At 36.5% G+C, this 19,928-nt stretch overlaps 1 protein-coding gene across 1 annotated transcript in view; it reads left to right on the forward strand.

Moving 5' to 3' along the window:
- Positions 1 to 19,928, forward strand: part of LOC111868086 (E3 ubiquitin-protein ligase MYCBP2) — a gene marked incomplete at its 3' end in the record, with an annotated part of 282,453 nt that overhangs the window by 230,076 nt on the left and 32,449 nt on the right. Inside the window, 11 exon segments of the mRNA XM_033752918.1 lie at positions 1,631 to 1,816; positions 1,995 to 2,171; positions 2,852 to 3,058; positions 3,422 to 3,633; positions 4,982 to 5,132; positions 7,049 to 7,193; positions 8,581 to 8,811; positions 10,340 to 10,562; positions 13,194 to 13,390; positions 13,706 to 13,783; positions 15,082 to 15,177. Coding sequence (XP_033608809.1) covers positions 1,631 to 1,816; positions 1,995 to 2,171; positions 2,852 to 3,058; positions 3,422 to 3,633; positions 4,982 to 5,132; positions 7,049 to 7,193; positions 8,581 to 8,811; positions 10,340 to 10,562; positions 13,194 to 13,390; positions 13,706 to 13,783; positions 15,082 to 15,177 — 1,903 coding nt within the window.

The raw sequence follows: 19,928 nt of genomic DNA on the forward strand, positions 1-19,928 counted from the left end.
AAGCCAACTACATAAGTACGGCTAGGGTGAATCACGGCACTCAAGGACAAACATAGATAAGGCCTCTCAGCTGATAGGTATAGTCCGTAGACCCGCTAGAAGACCACACTTTTCTCGGGCCATTATCTCCGTAACCGTTCAACTTTGGACATAGGTGTTTTGGGTTATATCGGCATACTTTAACATAAGGAACACACTCCCGAAGTTTGGTCCATTCCATACTGGGACACCCTGTATATATAGCGAGAGAGAAATTCTGAAAAAAAAACGATATTTTTGCTTCATTATAAAAGTACTTCACTCATGAGAACACAGAAGCATGCTTAAGTCAAACTGTGATAACATTTCAGTGGTATATGAAACGCATACAAAATTCCAGCCAAGAAACATAAAGGAAGGAGATCACTTGTGAGCATATTAAGGATTCCTTAAAAGGCAAAGCATTTTTTAATCAGCTGATTGGGTATCAGGTTCTTATGGACTTATTATTATGATGGGCTAAATATTATGTAGCCAACATCAACTTTGAAAGTAATTAATTACTGTCTTATTTTAAAATATTGTGACATGTGTCACAACGGAGAACCCCTCCCTACCCAGCAGCAACGTGGCAACTCAGGCCACAGTGACCTGGAGGATGAGTCAGCGCTCCCCTCCCCCTCTCCGCACGGTAACGTAACGTGCAACGTGCGGTGACATAAGACGGCGTGAGGTAACAGCGTTGCTACGTAACAGGCACACACAGCCACTATATAAGAGAGCTGTGCTGCCTGCGAGGAAGAGTTGTAATGTGGCCATCGCCGAGTTCAGTCACAATATTAATAAGAAAGTATATGAAGATTACATATGCTATGGTACAGGTTATGGAGTGTTTATAAGATGCACAAGGCCATGCTTCTCTTGGTTTTCTTTGTAAAAATTTTATCATTTACGTCCTCTGTATCACTCCTGCATTGCTCAATAATCATTCATCATCTCTTACCTTCATCTTCATGGAAGAAAATTGTGTGCTCCAGAAGCTTACATTTCCTTCTTTCTTGGTTATACTGCTGCATCTTATATTTAAATAAGAGTCTGCATTAAATTAATATGTAGCTATATGGCTGCTTAGTGATTGTGACAGCACACATTTGTCATTATGATTCCATTGTTTTTCTAACTCAAGAAAGTCATGGGCAAGAAATTAACCTGACTTGAACCCATGCATTTTGACAGCAGAAGAACAGTTCTTATGAGTTTTCCTTCTTGAAAGTGACAGCTTCTGTATTTACACTTATCTGCTGTCACTGTTAATTTGTTAACTACATATCTTGATAGATAGACGGCCACTGTGAACTGCATATCTGGATTAGTAGTAGTGATAGGTTTGGAGCTGCTTTAGCAGTATGGTTAAATGTGCCTGGCTTACCATCAGATGTCTAGGTGCTGTATAGCTGTACATTTTTTTACAGATAAATGTGTTTATTGGAAAGGCAACTTACACAATTCTGAAAGTCTTATTTTGGCCTTATGTATAGAAATACAAAGTTGGTGATGGTTAATATGAAAGGACATGCTTTTCTGTTTTTCCTTCTTTTGTGTGTGGGATCTATTATGTAATGAATGTACATTTGTCATGCCTGTGAATCAGATTGAAGTAAAGGCAGTACCGATTGACAAGAAGGAGATTGGTGATTCTGACCAGGGCCGTAAGATGCGTCGAGTGAGCCAACCAGATGCTCTGACTTTCGGAGGACACGCACATCCTTCTTTGGAAACACCATATGAGGTTACCGTAAAGGATAAGATGTGTTATTATGCCATCACCATTATGAAGGTATATCTTATTTAAATAAATTTAACATCCATCCACTCAGTACGAATTAGCCAGTTGTTGTCTTTGATGTACAGAAATTTTGAATTTGACTCTCACCGTCTACATAGAATTGTAATTTTACAGCTGTGTTATAATTCATTTCTGTGCCAGTATTTCACCAGCTAATTTTGTTTTCTAGGCATATGAGAACTATTCTTTTGAGGAATTACGGTTTACTTCTCCTGCTGTTAAGCGTTCAAGTGAAAATATGTTAGTACGTCCAAACTCTGATGGAACATATAGTGCAACATGGACACCAGGAAGTGTTGGCTGGTATTCTGTGCTTGTTACCATTGATGGTTATGATATGGAAGAGGTAAGTAAAGACACACTATTTATTGTTGAATTGAATGCAGATTTGCGAACTGTACATACAGGCACCGATATAATGGGGAAAATTATAGATCTTGAATGAGAAATGTGAAAATTCTTGCACTGTTTAGTTATTTTTTATCTTTTGCTTTCTGTCGCATTTACATGTTGTTTGCTTTGTTCCTTTTTCAACTTGTTTATACTTACTTAATTTGTTTCTTCATTTTTGTTCCTTTTTTATACTGTTGTAACCCCAATTAATTTTTCCATCAGCTTGTTAAGAATTTGTTAAAGTAAACTGTGTCATGTCCTTGTATCCTTACATAGAAGTAATCTTTGTGTGGACAGAATATTTCTTTTGTATAGCTCATATATATCCCGTTTCTGCCATGTTTTCTCCTGTTTCCATTCTGATATATTAAATTTCATGGTAGTTTTTATATGTATTTTTCTAAATTTATTTCCATTTCCTACCATAGCATTTTATAAGGGAACAGTGAAGTGGATTTGAAAATATAGAAACTTCAGTCTTGCGTTCAAATTGGAAGGAAAGTATGAGAGCTGTATGGAGGAAAGCTCTCAGTAAATACAATCCTGGATACTGAGGAAGTTGATTCATTAGCAGAAAGCACATTTGAATAAATAACTAAATGTTTATTGCAGATAGAAGTGGTCATGTTTCAGGCATACAAAGTAGAAGTGAAGGAACCACCGCAAGGAATGACTCCACCTACACAGAGTGTGGTGAAGAAAGCTCCCCACCAGCCTAGTCGTCTGCGTAAGTTCGTGGCAAAGAACAGTGCAGGACTCAGAATCAGAGCCCATCCTTCTCTGCAAAGTGAGCAGATAGGAATTGTGCATGTTAATGGCACCATTGCTTTCATAGATGAGGTAAGAAGACTGAGTTACTATTCTTTATGTTAGATGTATATGTGCCTATTCTTTGATATGTACATAGTGAGTGTCTTGCCCTGCACTTCAGACATTAACTTGGAGACAGATATCTATGCATTATAAAAATTAGCACCTTCCTATATCCACTACACATGCAAATTAGAGCTAACAGCATATGTGTTAAAGTATTCTCTAGCTCATGTGGCAGATAAGTGGTTGGTCTGCTTTCAATTTATATTTTGTAACTGTGTTTCCTCTTGCCATTTTGCCTATTTATATTGTGCAGATATGTAATCTTAGCACTGGCAACAATGCATAGTATTACATTTTTTCTTGTGTGTTGTCAATCTGAACTTCCAGATCCACAATGATGATGGGGTGTGGTTGCGTCTAAGCCAGGACACAATTCACCAGTACTGTAGCAATGGGCATGGTGAGGCATGGTGCCTGCAGTATAACCAACATCTGGGTAAAACCTTGTTGCTGCCAGTGGAGGAACCCAAGTCCATCCTTGATCAGGTCATCAAGGAAACCATTATGAGGAAATTACCAGAAGTTTCTAATAAGGATAGGTATATATTCATTTTCTGATTTTTTATTACAATGAAAATAAAAACAGACTAGAAGTTATAGGTTAATTTTGCCCATTTTGATAGAATGAAGAATACAGCATACATTCATATGGACTTACACTTACAATGCCTGTATGAAATCATGTTTTCTGTTTGTTTCCTCACACTGAAGAGTACTGTAGTTGTACAGGAGTTGGACAGAACAATGGAAACACTACAGATACTGTACACATTTCTTTATTAATATGGTGTGGGACCACCTTTTGCCTTCAGTAGAATCACAGTCCTTCTCGGAATGGACTTGTACAAGTTTTGAACAGTCACTAGCAAAATTGTATACCATTCTTCTTGAAGAAAATCTTCAAGTTGCAGAAGAGATGTTGTACGTGTGAATCTGTTCCTCGCTCTAGTCTCCAAAACTGACAAGAGTGGTTCAGTAGTATTCAAAGGTGGTTATTGTGCTGTCCAGGGAAGATGTTGAAGTTCACATTCATGCTCTTCAAATCATGACTGAACAATTCACTTTACTGTCTCGTAAAGCCACCACATCAATGACTGGTTTTTACATTTATTGTACCATTTCTGGTTTCTCTGACATACATTTCCTTTGCTTTCTTCTGACTTTAGACTCAGAATCAGTAACCTCTGAACTGATATTCACTTTCACTGTTAGATATACTTAACATAAATTGTTGGCACATTAATCACTCTAAGACTTCACCAGTTCTTCCTCTTAGATGCTGCCATGTTTACTCACTTCACACTAAAATAGTAGTCACGGAAATGTGTTGATAACATGCTATTTCTTGGATGAGTTCTGTCAAAGATATACCACAGTTTTCATTATCCATGTCAGCTGTACAAACAGTTATACGTATATGCCATCTATGGTGGTCTACATAACATGAATTTTTTTTATTGCTAGTGGGGTAGGACTAAATCCCTTGTACTGCAGCCACTTCTGGCCTATTGTACCAGCCATAGCTGATAGGTGAGGGTGATTGTGGAGGAGTTGGTGGAATGAAGATTGGCAGGGGAAACTGAAGTACTCGGAGAAATCCTGCCCCAGTGCCACTTTGTCCACCACAAATCCCACTTGACCAGACCCAGGATCAAACCCGGGCCGCTGTGGTGAGAAGCCAGCGACTAACCGCTTGAGCTATGGCACGGCCCTACATAGCATGAAACTGCAATATGTATTAAAGAAGAAATATCCATGATTAGCTGTGTCCTGCTGTTATGAGACATTATGGAAGTCCCTGTGACCTGATATCAGTGTGTTAATATGTTCTGTATCATGCTGTGATGACTGTTGTATATGTATAGCATGTGTTTTGTATTTACTTAGCCGAGCAAAGAGTGCTGTTGTGTGTGGTCCAGGTGAATATCAAGTGGTGAAATGTGGTGCAAGTGGCCACAATGTTCGTAGTCGTCCAAGCCTTAAGGCTCCACCTGTTGGCATGTTGGTTCTTGGAAATCATGTGACAGTTGTGGATCATGTGAGTTACTAGTGTATATTTTCCAAGTTTTGTGTTTGCTATTTTAAACCAGATTTGTTTGAACAGCTGATGGGAATAAGAGATATTGAGTCTGTATTGTATGTCTAATGTTAATTACTTCTATATTATTGATCACCTGTTACATAAAAGTGGAATTACATATCTTAAATTTTGAAAAGAAGGATCATTCTTTGTTATTATTGATCATTTATAATTTCTTGTTATTTATCAGTGGTGGGCTTTTATAAACACAATATGGTCCTTCACGTTATATAATGGGTGGCTGACAGCTCCTCAAGAAGGATTGTGCTCCATGAGTTACTTAGCTTCTGTACTGATACTGGTTTAGAGCTCCTTTCTATATATAATTTGTCTTTGAACAATACATTTAACTCCACAAAATAACGTAGAATTTTTGGATTAAGGTGAAAACGTTTGGTCAGTTTGTATCCAAAAAATAATGCATTGAAGAGCTGCAGTTGTCCCACTGTTTAGAGTTCTGTTATGTATAATGAGAAATGCCTCATTCATAAACATCCATAATGATATGACATGAGGTGCTGGTCATCATGAACCCTCTAGTGATTCTAAAGCCCCTGTGCCCTTACCTTTGCAATCACAACAGCTTTATCAATGTTTGATTTTGTAGCAAGATATACAGGTATGGATGGCATTGTTGTGAAAGATATATTTTCTTACTTAGTGACGGGGCATTATCTTTGGTATTGTTGTAGGGTGTAACAGTTGTGCATTGATATTCAAGCCAAATTTGTGATTTTAATTGAGAGGAATTGAAGTATTTATAAAAAAAATTTCATTTCTCCAAATTTAAATCTTGTGTTTTGTGCTTAGTCTAGTACAGTGCTGACATTTCTCATATCAGTCTCTGCCCTGCAGGTTGTCTGCAATAAAAATCACATAATTAAATTTATTTAATTCAGAGTTTGTATTTTTCTGTCCTAAGAACTTGGAATCAAATGGGGGTTTACTGTATGTCTATTAAATCAGTACTATATTTGTGAAGTGTTTTAGATTAGTGGCAATATGTATTCCACAGTGTGAGAAACATTGCTTTAGAAAAGTAATTTGTTGAGTCATGAGTTATTTAACCATAAATTTATTACTATGTTGGTTAGGTAGTATGGAGCAGTAGAATGATTGCAAATGATGAATTGGAAGGATGTCTGTGGCCAATTTTAAGGACTTGTCATTTGTCATGCATTGCTGGGGAAAACCATGAAAAACTCGGCTCAGAATAGTCAGTCACTCTCTGGAATATTCCAAATATGAAACAGGAGTAGAATCACATAACTGTGATACACAGAGATACTGGGTTTTTGGACTTCATCCATCGTCCAGATTCTAAATAACAAAGAAAAAACACAACATTTTGGAAACTGAATCTGTTTCCATCCTCAGGTAAGGGCTTGAAGCTAGCTCTTTCTAAGGGAACCAACAGAGTAGGTGTCTTCCCTCACCTGAGGACGAGAACAGATCCAGTTTCTGAAACGACGTGTTCTTTCTCAGTTATTTAGAATCTGGATGATGGACAAAGTCCAAAAACCCAGTATCTCTGTGGGTTATACACCATTGTCAGAACCCTTTAGTATCTACATAACTGTGATGTCTGATTTTATGAAATGTTACATGTGAAACATACAAGATATGATACAAGATTGCTAGTGACACTGTTTATCAGTGTTTAGAATATCCAGGCACAGAATTGTACTTTATTTTCCAGTCATCATGTTCTGGTGTAAAAGGTAAAATATCATAACATATATCTGCAGGGAGAATGGTCACATTCAGGTTCTTGGGCATACTATATTCAGTTTTCCAGAAAATGATCTTGAAAATTAAAACCATTGAACTGAATAATTTATGAATATTTGTGTGTGTTTTGTTTTTCTAACCAGGTGGTTAATGGAGAAGGAACATGGGTGCAACTGGATAAGGAAACTATGAGAAAGTTCTGCTTCAACACAGAGGGGGAAGCTTGGTCTTTGGCCCTTAGCCGGAGTGATGTGGTATACTTGAAGAAAGAAGGTGTTGTAGATGGAGGTAATTGTATATCTTAACATAGATAGGGCAGGGATATGAATAATTTCTTTATAGTTATGTCAATGTATCAGTCTCTAATGTCATTATTTTATATTACAAAATTGGTTCTTTTACCAGTATTTTCCTCAGTACCTTTTCTTTGAGAAATTTCTTTCATTTTAGTGTCGTTGTCCTACTAATATTTTCTCTCCTGTAATATTTGTTTTGTTGTCATTAGTTGTTTATTACCATTACTCACTCTTATTATCCATCTTCCCTAATACCTATCCTGTTTTCATCACATCTACACTTAATCAAGTCCATAAGATTTATGGGTAATGCATAACGGATTTTTTATGATAGCTAATTCAGGAATGTTGGGCACTGTATGGTACTGCAATTGGAAGAAATGTATGTACATGTAAAACATAAGCAGCACATCTCTCATCTCTCAATCGTAAGGGATTAACATGTTCATTACTTGTGTCAAGTTGTGATATGCTGATATGATGTTTTTTTTCTCTTAAGGTGCTTGCACATTTTTAGCATCATTGATATTTATCTTCTTTTGCTGCAACATTTTTGACTGGTCTTTTGCTATGGCTGTTAATATGTTCACACCATTTTTATTTCTTACAAGCTCTACTGAGTACTGATGGAATCAATAAAATGCATGCAAAACTCCCATTGCTTTCAAAAAGTCACAGAATCCAGTAGCACTGACAGATGACCTGGAGAGCCTTATCTCTGTGATTACTATAAATGAGTAGCGTAACTGTAGAGGTCCACATTAGCTTAGAACTTAGAACTGTCATGTCTTACATAATTATGCTTACAGATCTAGCCTAATGGCTTAACTCTTTACTGGTCAAGATTAAAACAAAATTCATGCTCCTCTTTCATATAACATTGAGCAAAATTCAAGATACCATATCTTCCCCATCTTTTGCACTGTACAGTCCAAACATTCTTTCAACATTTAGTACAATGTCAGATGAAAGTTTGAAGCCATGTATAGTGATTTGTATTTTATAGTGTGGGCTGCTATTTTGTTTCACATTCTGTATTTCAGGAATTACCTCTTCACAAGGCAATAGTTTTTATTTCTGTATTTGTTCTTAAGTAAATTGAAGCAAAAATGTGTTTTACATACCCACAGTTAGAGTTACTGTGATTTCAATGAGCAAAGTGATTGAACTCATCTGCCCCAGACTTGTAGTGTTTTTCTTTGGTTTATTCCAAAGAGTTTATGTTGACAGACTATTTTGTCATTCTGTTGACAAGGACCTTTCTCTAGTAAATGCTTCTTCCTTTCTTGCCTCACTATCTTCTTTTCAGAATGATGTGAGCTGCAGATGATAAGCTGTCTACTCATCCTGTACTGAACTGTATTTTATTTGCTTTGCAGAATGTGCAATGGAGACTCAGCCTCAAATAGAAGAAAACAGCTTTTCACCTCACAAAAGAGGATTTGATTTTTCCAGTAATACAAATGCCACAGCACTTGTTACAGCAGATGGAGCAGGCTTTAATTTTGGATCCACCATGTCTGGACTCAAAGATACACCTCCGCCAGGATCAGCAGGCAGCAGCAACACCAACCCATTTGTTTTCGGAGCATTTGGACAAGAGAGCAGATGTAAGAACCCAACAGCTGTTTTGAAGTTGTAATTACTATACATAGGCTCAAAACCACAAATGATTTTATGGGGTTTGAGGAAGAACAAAAGTCTGCTGTGTTTATAATTACATGTTCATTGGCAGCCCCATAAAAGTATGTTGTTAACGCTCATATTGTTATACAGTAGTTAAATTCTCTCCTCTTTTTCCACACACCTCATCCATTTAAATCCAGTTCATTCCCTTCATATACATCACACAAGATTCTGTGCTAGGAATATTTATGATTCTGTCTTCAGACACATACTTTGCTGCTTAACTGATGGTAGAAGAATACCCAGCCTCTTGAACGTAGTACAGTTTTAGGCAAGTTTGCAATCCTGTGGAGCATATCTCCATCTGTCTGGCTTCTGTACATTTACATTTTCATGAAATTTTATATTTTTGAGTTTTACTAAAATTTGTTGATGCCTTCCAGTCTTAGCTGAAATCAGACAAAGATGAGACTGCTATACATAAAGACCTATGTGCACTTCTATACACTTTTTGCTAAATATTTATTGGAGCAAAAAATGTTTCAAATATAAACTGCAGAGAAAGATGAATCTTACATTTTATATATATTATTTATCCATGAGTCTCAGTGTTTTCAAGATAATTAGACAAACAGGAACAAATGCCCCAGAATTTTTATGCTGTGTGTACATTTTGGAACTTGGAAATTTAACAATCAATTTTGGTCTTCCAGACACATATAGATATTGAAAGTGCCCCTTGTCCTTGATAGTAATCAAATGAAGCTTCTACATACCTTAGTCTGTAGGTCTACAGTATGCATTTAATTGATCAGGCCACCATAAGTTCTACTTTATTATAATTTTAACTTTGTGTTTTTTTAACTCTCTTTTTGGTACATTCGCAATGAATATATATACACTTTTGGATTCTGTCATTTTCCATTTTTTGAAGTGATTTAACCATTTTCCTCTATAGTCATTTACTTTATTGTCTTTAATATGTATTTAATTATTTCTACATATTTTCCATTTTTAATTTTATCTAATTTGGGACATCCTAAAAAATACAATTCTTAAAAAGTGTGAAAGGATTTACAGAATTAAAATTTTATATCCCATATTATCTTGTCTGTGACTGATTGTGATATTCTTAGTATTACAGTAAGGCACCAATTTGGCTGCGCCATAGCTCAAACGGTTAGTCGCTGGCTTCCCACTGCGGCAGCCCGGGTTCAATCCCAGGTCTGGTCAAGTGGGATTTGTGGTGGACAAAGTGGCGCTGGGGCAGGTTTTGTCTGAGTACCTTGGTTTCCCCTGCCGATCCTCATTCGCCCAATTGCTCCACAATCAACCTCACCTATCATCTGGGGCTGGTACAATAGGCCAGAAGTGGCTGCAGGACAAGGGACATAGTCCCACCCCACTAGCAATAAAAAAAGTCACCAGTTTCATTCTGGGGTCTGAACAAACTGGCAGCATCATGACATATGCATGCTGTGTTTTATGCAAGAAATTATTATTTGCTTTCAGTGGGAGCAACTACTAAAGCCATCCATGACATTCATCATGCCCCTGATGGAAAATATGACAAGCCTGAGCTCTCCCCCAAACCCAGTCTCCTGCATTCAAGAGAGAGAACTCGAGACCGAGACAAGGAGAAAGATAGGGAAAGTAGCAAATTTGCTGCACTTCAGAAGTGGCTGAAAGGTGAAGAGGGCCGACATTGCTCGGAGAGGCGAGGTTCTCCTGGAAGGTTTGTTTTTTTGGTGAATTATGGGTTTAAAGTAAGGATGATTCCACTTTAGTAACATAGATGCATTGCTGGAATCTAGGAAATGTTGGAAAACAACATTATATTGAACTTCAGTGAACCTTGAAAATCTGTTCCATAAAATGAAATGTCATGTATGAATCATACTTCACACTATGCAGACAACTATTTAACCCTTGTGATAACTGTAATCAGCATTTGCATACACGGTAACTTTGTAAAAATGATTTTCTGAATTGAATTGTCAGTTCTTGAAAAAAGTTGTCAGTTGTTAAATTAAAATGTATATATAGTTGAGACTCACAGTAGAATTAATTACCATACACATGCAACTATATGACAGCCTCATGTATAAGATTTCTGTGTTTCTCAGTGGGAGCCTTTAAGGGGAAATAATTTTATTACCTATTAAGGTAAAATTCGTAGCTACTTATACACTTCTCTTTCACAAATTTAGTTACTTTCACTCGTTTATAGTTGCCCATTTTAGGGAGACAAAATGGTTAGTAGTACAAACTGACTTGGCATTTGTGATTTGGTTTTATTGCGTTGCTGCATACTGACCCAAGAAATACAACAGTACCTTATGTCCCACAATTATTATCCTCTTCATTGCACCCAATAAATATTAAGTTGAAATAGGCATTATTCACAATTTGCAAGAATGATGCAATCTGCAAAGCACATTTTCCATTTGCTTCCACTTAAGTCTTCTGTCATTGCATTACATAGTTGTTTAACTTTCTGTACTAGACACATTTACCACAACGCTTGAAATATCAATGTTTTGAAACAAACAACATTGGTATTGTGTAACTCTTTAGTATGGAGTGTAATACAATAAGGTATACAACTTTGAGTACTTATTTTGTCCAGTTGTGCAATAGCACAGTAGTCAGTTACAGAGTTATAGAAAGCTGGACAGAAAATAAGCAGTGTGTTGTGAAATTGAATATTTCATTATTTCCATGTTCATTTTTCCATTGTTTCAGTATAGTAATCTATGCCAGTATTCAGATTTAGTATATAAAATTTCTGCACGCTTTTGGAATTAGCTTTGTAACTGAATATTTTGTAGTTTTAATAGAGTGTGATATTGTGTTACTATCTGCTAGATATGAAAGATATTTCCAATTACCTGCTGAGAAGATAAGTATTATCATGTTATTTTTCTGCCTTGCTATTTTCACACTGTTGAATACTCCATCCCACAATAAAACTAATATTAGCATGCTTTTCTATCAGGTGTTCAAGAGGCCAGACTACATTAGTTCTGAAGGGTGTTTGTTTTCATACTGGCGCATAGCTCATGTCAGTTGGCCTGTAGGATGAGCTTAGTAATATCACCTCAGTCATTAATGTTCCAACTTCAGAATTAAGCATTATTGCTGGTAATGTAGATGAGCTTGCACAGTTACATGTATGGGAAACAGTAGTAAGTGGAATGAATTAGTGTGTTTTATATAGTGTGACATTTTGGCTCAAAGCCAGAATTGTGGAAGAGGAAAAGGCATCCATTGCTAGGCTCCATAAACCTAAACAACAGACTGTTGCTAGGGAATGGGTCTGCAAACATATTTCCACAGCAACCAAGTCACATGACTGCAGAACAATTAGCACACAACAATAGAGGAACCATTGGAAGCATTGTTTTCTCTTGGGTCCATGCACAGGCTATAATAATGAGATCTATTTATAGATAACTAAATTATGCAGGACACAGGCAGAAATAATCCTAAACCATGCAAATCCAAATGCACATGGTACTGGACAAGTAGAAGCCATGCATAGGAAGTATAAGAGGCTTAAATTTCGCACCAGTCAGGCCTATGACCATTCACCTGACTAATTGCAGTTTCAGAGTAATTAAATAAGTTAAGGCATAACCTGCTGCATAAGCTTGCATTGACAGAAAACCTCTGTATATCTTGTATAAATGTAACTTAGTATAGTGCATTGGCAAAGGATGCACAGAGTCCATAGTGACCTGGACGCTGTGACAGCACATATACTTGTGCTAAAACTGCGGTGCAACAAACATAATGCCTACACCAACAAATCAGCCAACCTGCAGGCAGTTGAGAAGGTGAAAACACCTGTGGCCATGGAAAATATGAGACCTGTAGTTATGAGTTATATATATATTCAATAAATCCAGTTACCAATCCAAACCCTGTGTGTAGCCTCTTTAACACATCACAGTACGTACAAAGAATAGTTTCTTCTGGGATATGATACTGTGTAGTCTGGTAGAAGTTTACTGACATTTCAGAGGAACATACTCCTTGCATCTTCAACGTACAATAATCAGTTGAGCATAGGAATAGATGGTACAGATATAGAGTGAGTTAGGAGTTGTGAGCAAACCAGTAGGGTAAGGAGAAAGATGTAAGAATCAGATGTCTGTAATGGGTCATTTTTACAAGGATAGAGGGATGAAGAAATAATGGCTCTGGGGGGCTTAGGATAGAGAAGTAAGGAGAAACTTAGTAAGGAAACCAGGATCTGTTTCAGGGTTAAAGTCAGTGGAACAAGAGACAAAAATCACTGATAGGCTGAAAGCAAAGACTGGGGGAATTATATAAAGAAAATTTTATGTTTGTGTGCCATTAGAGACCTCCCACCAGAGTTGGTTGGTGTATCAGTGAAGGATCTAGTGAAAGCAATTGGAGAAAGCAGGGCTAATGGAAATGGAGTCACTCCTCCAGGGACCCCAAGACGTATGTCCCGTAGCTCTAGTCCTAAGGCATGTCCGGGAGGAGGATCATCTCCACGACTCAGTCGCAGCTCTAGTCCTGTACTAATTCCAGGTAACAAATAGACATTCTGTTTCTCCTTCCTCAACATGCATATATTAAAATAATTTCCTTATTGTATCTAAGATTGTTAGCAAATTATACATGTTCTGTTCAGAACAAATACAAGTACCAGTGACATGCAGGTTTCTGTTTTCTAATAGTGAAGTATTCCATGTTCTTGTCACTGTGGATCATCTCTCAACATTCCTTAAATTGCATTTTCTTAATACATAAAAGATATATTCGAAGGATGCTAGTAAATAATTTTCAATTGTAATGGCATAATACCCGGGTGAAGTGACTGCCTTGTTATCATTTGCCGCGTAGCTCCGCTGGGCAGACAAACTTGTGCAGGCACTGCTCATTCTCTTAACGTGCCAGCAGGCAGTGCCCCTAATGTAGCAGGTATTGTGCTGTTAAATACTTTTGCCTGCTCTCTCATCTCTGTCTGGTTCATTTTGTTTCTGCCACGTCCATGCTGCTTGTTTGGGTGACTGCAGATACATAAATGTATTCTTTTTATTTAACTGCAGTGTTTGGATTGAAAATATAGTTACGTCATTGATGTTTGGGAGGGAATACAGGATAGTGATTACTTTGGTTGTTGCCTGGATATGCAGTGCAAATACATAGCTGATAGGAAGAGTGAAATATAAAGTAGCCGGGTGTTTCATATGCTAGAATCATGTTTCTTTGGTTTACAGTTTTGTGCCAACAAGCCAAGATATAATTACTGGCCATGTTAAGATGCATATTTCACAATTTAAGCACTGCTTCAATAACTGAATTAAACTGGGACTGTGCTTTTGTATGCCCTATGTTGTTTGCTACCTGTCATGCACAATTTTCGTTCCTTTCAAGCACCTTTTTTCATGTTGTTTTTTTACAATGTTTTTTGGTATTATTTAGTTGTGATGTATTTTCCATTAAGCATTTGGCAGCAGACATCATGTTTTGATCATTATTACCTACCATTTGTGAAGCCAAGAGTGTTTTGTTACCATTATAAACTGTATATACATAGGCTTGGTAAGATTATAACAGTAATTGAAAGTAGTGTACAGAGAGTGCATTTCCAGTGAAATGTAGTTTGGTGCACTGATGTAAGAAGTAAATTCTGGTAAATGTTGGATAGTCATCCTTTTTTCTTTCAGTAATTTGTAAATGAAATACAACATTGAAGAGTACCATCTTCTGGGATGTGATGCAACGTAATGTTGTAGACTACACTATTTCACATCCAGAAGATTGCACTTATCATAGTCACTACCATGAGAGCCCCAGATATCACAAATAAAACATGAATAATTATTGTATGCACCTTGATTCGTAGTATTGTTTTGGCATTATTTTAAATACAAATTTAAACATATTCTGGCATAAATTGCACCTACACTTCAGAAGTAAGTAACATGGCAGTGTCTTTTGCAAAATAGAACATGCTGAATCCTCTGTAACATAAATATGTATTTATATATAAACTGGCTTTAAGGCAGTCCTTACCAATATAGTCTTTGCTTTTCACAGCTTCATTGAATAATGCAGGTTTTGCCTACATTTTCATATTTGTTAATGCAAAATTCTGGCTGTAAGTGTAACACATTCATCTTCTAATGCTTCATCGAGAAATTCTTGGCCTGCAATGGTTATGTCAGCCAGATTCACTTCTCCTGCATTGACAAAATTTGCTGGCTCTCCACCAGGTGGCAGACCTGTCATAGGCTTGCTTCAACATGATAGTAGTAGCAGCAGCCCACAAGCCTGCGGCTCCCCTCGTAGCATTGGTCTTTCTCCACTAGGTAAGCCAGCAGCTTGTTTGTTACTTGCCTGCTGGCATTGGTTGGTGTTGTTGGACTTGTGATTAAGAAGAAACCCAAAAGTCGTATATGCATTGTGACTGCTGTGGTAATTAAGAAGAAGCCAATAAATTGCCATAAAAATGTTCATCGTGATCATAATTTGTTACAGTGAATTAACACATAAATATAGCAATAACAAAGTCCTAAAATTAAACAAACTTTTCAGTTAGTACATTTTCATAATTCTTAAAGTAAGCAGATATGTATGTCACTTTAAAATACACACTCATCTTTCTGCTTGTACCTGAAGATCTGCAAGAAAGCTCTTGATCACTTATAGGCCACTCCCTGCTTGCTGTTATGGTTATTGGGAACTTGTTAATATGTGGTATATAGTGACTGAGACCAAGTGTTATGCAGAACAGTTCATAAAATAACAGTGAGTGAAATTTGTGGAATGCTAGGGGTGCCTATATGCTGATGGCCTCCTCTTTATTGTTTTGAGAACTGTCACACAAAGCTGAGTTTCTGAGGTAATGTAGCCCACATTTCCATATGCTACAACCATTGCAGGATTTTCTTACAAAATTTGAATACAATTAAAATTATAGAAATTACAGTATTTTTAGTTCAAGTATTAGTTTTTGTGTCTTTAGAAATAAAAGCCCCAGCACCTTCTTCCTTGTGTTAATTAAATCAAGTTTAAGTTCTCCAGTGCTGGTAGGTTAAGGTTTCTGAATATCCTTTGAGTATCGTATTGTGGTGTGCTGTACAGAAGACATGTAATGTTCTCCCCAGACCCGTAGATTTTATGGTGTGGAGTCATGAAAAATACTCTGCTTTACAAGTCAGGTATCTCATTTTTGAGGTTTTGAGAGTGCAAGGATAGGTGAATTTATTTCCTCTGGAAAAGAGTTACTGGATATATAGACTGTAGCATTTTGTTTTTTAAACAGTTTCATAGCATGGTAGAATTTGGCCATAGTTACCAATAAATTCCTTCATAATGAATATCTGTTTACCATCTTCATTTTGAATAAATTACATATTGATGACTTTAGTATCCTAACATCACATACTGCATTGCCACATTTTCACTCTGCAAAGGCTTCAACCTTCCTTCATCCAATCTGTGGAGACCCTGAGAATACATAGTTTTGTTTCAGTGTAGAATGACATCTGCATGCCACTGTGTTGGAAAGCCAAATGCTGTACAGTAAAGTTTTGTCTTTTACTACATTGCTAAGATATGCTGGGTCCCATATTGCTTCCTTTTATTTAAGAATTGAAGAAGAATTCCTCATGATAAAGTCTGTTCTGACAATTCATTACACTTTTTATAACACTGGGCACAAGGAAACTAACAACTGCCTTCACGCATAACAAAACAGATGCCCTGTGCACATGTACTCACAGACATACTGATATCTTTCTACTGCTTTATATTGGGCTGTGTCCACTAAAAGGGACTTTTTGTAGTCAATATTTTGTGTCTGTATGGTATATGTTATCAGTAAATGTCAGTATTGACTTCTCTTCCCTGATGTGGTATGTGGCTTTTATAGTATGCATATGTGTATGTGTTGCATCTAGTTCTGTGTATTTTTTTAGTTCTGCATGTAGACATAAGTGTAGTACAGTGTTTCCTATATTTAATATGGATACTACTGATATTATCTTTGATTTGTTATCAGAAAAACCTTTGATGTTATTGTATTGATGTGAGTTCATATAATCAGTCTTACTAGTGTCTTTACAGATTATATGCAGCTCAAATTTTCAGAAGTAAAGGTGCTGACACAAATCAGACATTTTCATGTACAAAGGAAATATTTTCTAAATATTTCTTTTTGCCAATGATTATCAAAAAACAGATTTAAGCACTTCTTAGTTATTTGTAATTGTTTTTGCAAATTTTACACATAACATAATGCACGCACATTCCATAATATAGTCATTTCACAACCTTAATTAAGAGAGGCTGTAATGATGATATCCTTCAGTGAGGTTCTTTGTTTTTTAATGTGTTACATGGCAGATTTTAAGATGAAATTCTTCCATGAATTTCCCTTATATGACCACATGTGAAGCCACATGTTGAGTCCCTCATTTTCTTTCTGTTGTGTGCACCAATACATTATCAGTAAACACAGGAAATATTTTCTGTAGCAGACTGTATAGATTCTGCACAAGGCAGCTGTACTGCATTCGCAGAAACACAGATTTGACTCAGTCTTAAAGGGCTGAGACTAATATACTGACTGCCAAAATAAAACATACCAAGTGACTTCCTCCCATTGTGCATATTTCCAGCTTCCGTTTTAACCACTGGTGCAAATCTGAAATTGGCTTATCTGTGCACTGTGGCTGCTGAGTAAGTACGGCATTGTGTTGCAAATACAGCAGTCAATGTCAGTGCTGGGGAAAACGTGGAAAAAACTGATAAATATGAGTTTTAAAATTTTTCCAAATTTGGTATGCTGATGGCAGACATGTACAGAGAGAGAGGAGGAGATGATGTTGAAAGGTGATTTCAGTAATACATGTTTCACAGTAAAATTTTAACTTGTGTTTGAAATGCAGCTTATATGTACAAGGAATTCCTTTTTGACTTTTGCCCAATTTTCAAAGATGAAACTGAATATAAAGTTCTTATTAGGGTAAGTGTGTTGATATAAGAGTGCTTGACCCTGAGGTTTTGTAAAACTAGTGAGAATTGCATTAATTTTAATTTGTTGTTTGCAAGATGTCCTTTCAACACATGTGAATTTTTCAGCAAGGAAAATATCTCGTGGGTAATCTGTGTTAGTGATACATACTTGAGAGGCTTGCTAACCAGATTCATGATCCATAAACGTTATTAAAGAATGGAACTGCAGTTACTTCTTCACATTCAGCATCTTTAGTAAGAGAATGTAGTGTGGATGTGTGGAAGTGAATACATAAAATATTATTCTGTACATCTGTTATTCAGAATCTAGAGTTTTATATGATATTGCATATATTTCATGTGGATTTGTGAGTTTGAAGTGAAATATAAACCACTTGATTAAAGAGCATGCCATATTATTTAGACTGATTTGTATTATTTCTGAAGTCAATGTCCCTTGGATGTCTAATATGAACAGAAAAACTTAAATACAATTAGTTAATATAAATAACTACATCAGTAACCTTAATATAAACTCTGTCACTTTGGTACTTAAAAACTGAATAAAAATATTGTTTGTGAATTTTTAATTTATTTATTAAATGTGTAAGTGGTAGTCAATGCTGACATGGTTGAACAAGCCAGACATGAAAAGTTAACATCTGTTGTTGATGTTATGTTTTTCATTTGTTGAACTGAAGGCTATAACTGGTCCACATGCCACAGTATCAAATGTTTCTCTGTGTACAACATAGAAAATAACTGAGTATATTTGTATATAAGCTAAGGTCCCTAGAATATTTCACAAGTACATATATGTTTTGGCATTGATAAAGTAATATTGTGTTTTAGTTTTTTGTGTTCATATTATAATGAAAAAAAAAATATTCATTCAGTAATTTTATTATATTAAAAATTGAATAAACATTGTAAAGTTAATTTATGTTTCTTGATACTTTCCTGTGGTTTATGATGTTTGTGTAGCATTTACTGTGTATTGGTAGGCTAGATCACCAGTGAGTTACAGACATTGAATTTTATTAAAGAAATTAAATATTTAAAATGCAGTATTATTAACATAACTGGAGATTACCAAAAGAATTGGCCACAGCACAAATGCAGTCTGAGGGTGGAATACCAAAGCAGGCACTGAAATACAAACCATTTAGATGAAGATGTCATTTATGCCTGAAAGAAATTATGTCAAAGCCTAGTGGGTGTAGGAAGAGGTAGTCACATATGTTGATGCATAGTTCTTTATGATAAGAGAGCTGAGTGAAGGATTAATACTGCCATATTTTGATGCCTTGTTTAGTAAAAGGGATATTAGTTATTCTGCATTTATGACCAGAAACACATCAACTGACCTGTGATTTTTAAAGCCTATGGTTTGGTTTATATGATTGACATACCTTCATTTAAGACTATATTAAAAAAGTACTTATGAGTAACTAAAGTTATATAGGATTGGAAATTTCTGCAATAGAAAAGCAGGCTTAATGAGTTCTGCCCAGAACACCTTGTTTATATTGAAATTACATGACTGTTAATTAAAAGAGGTTTTGGTAATACAGTAAGTCCCTGACTTACATGGGTTTGAGTTACATAAATCCATGGACACAGGGATACACAAATACTTTTTTTTATTCCAGCAGTTTAGGTACTTTGATTTCTGTGATCATTAATACCAGATATACAAGGTTTATATGTATTGTGACATGTTGACCCCTACCTCCCCAGCTGCACGTAGCGGTAACGTAACGCTCGCGTAATAGGCGAGTAATCACCCCGCATCCTGGCAGCTATGAGTGGTGACGTCACGAGCGGAGCCGAAGAGAGCCAAGCGGAGCCGAAGATAGCCGAGCCCCCGTAACCTGGTAACTATGCAAGGCAGCCGTCAACAACTCCGGACAGCGTGGCTAGCAACAAGGCACCAGGCAACAACTGTCCGATTGAGGCTACATAAGACGCAGCGAAGGCTATTCACAGTTAGTTCTACCATAACAGCCGCCGAGTTCTACTGTAGCAGTCGGCGACTTGAGTTGTACTGAGTCAGTCAGTAAGTCCTGGAGCTACCGCCGAGTTAGCCAGCAACTAGTCA

The sequence above is a fragment of the Cryptotermes secundus genome, unplaced genomic scaffold (assembly GCF_002891405.2).
Source record: "Cryptotermes secundus unplaced genomic scaffold, Csec_1.0 scaffold925, whole genome shotgun sequence".
Taxonomy (NCBI): Eukaryota; Metazoa; Arthropoda; class Insecta; order Blattodea; family Kalotermitidae; genus Cryptotermes; species Cryptotermes secundus.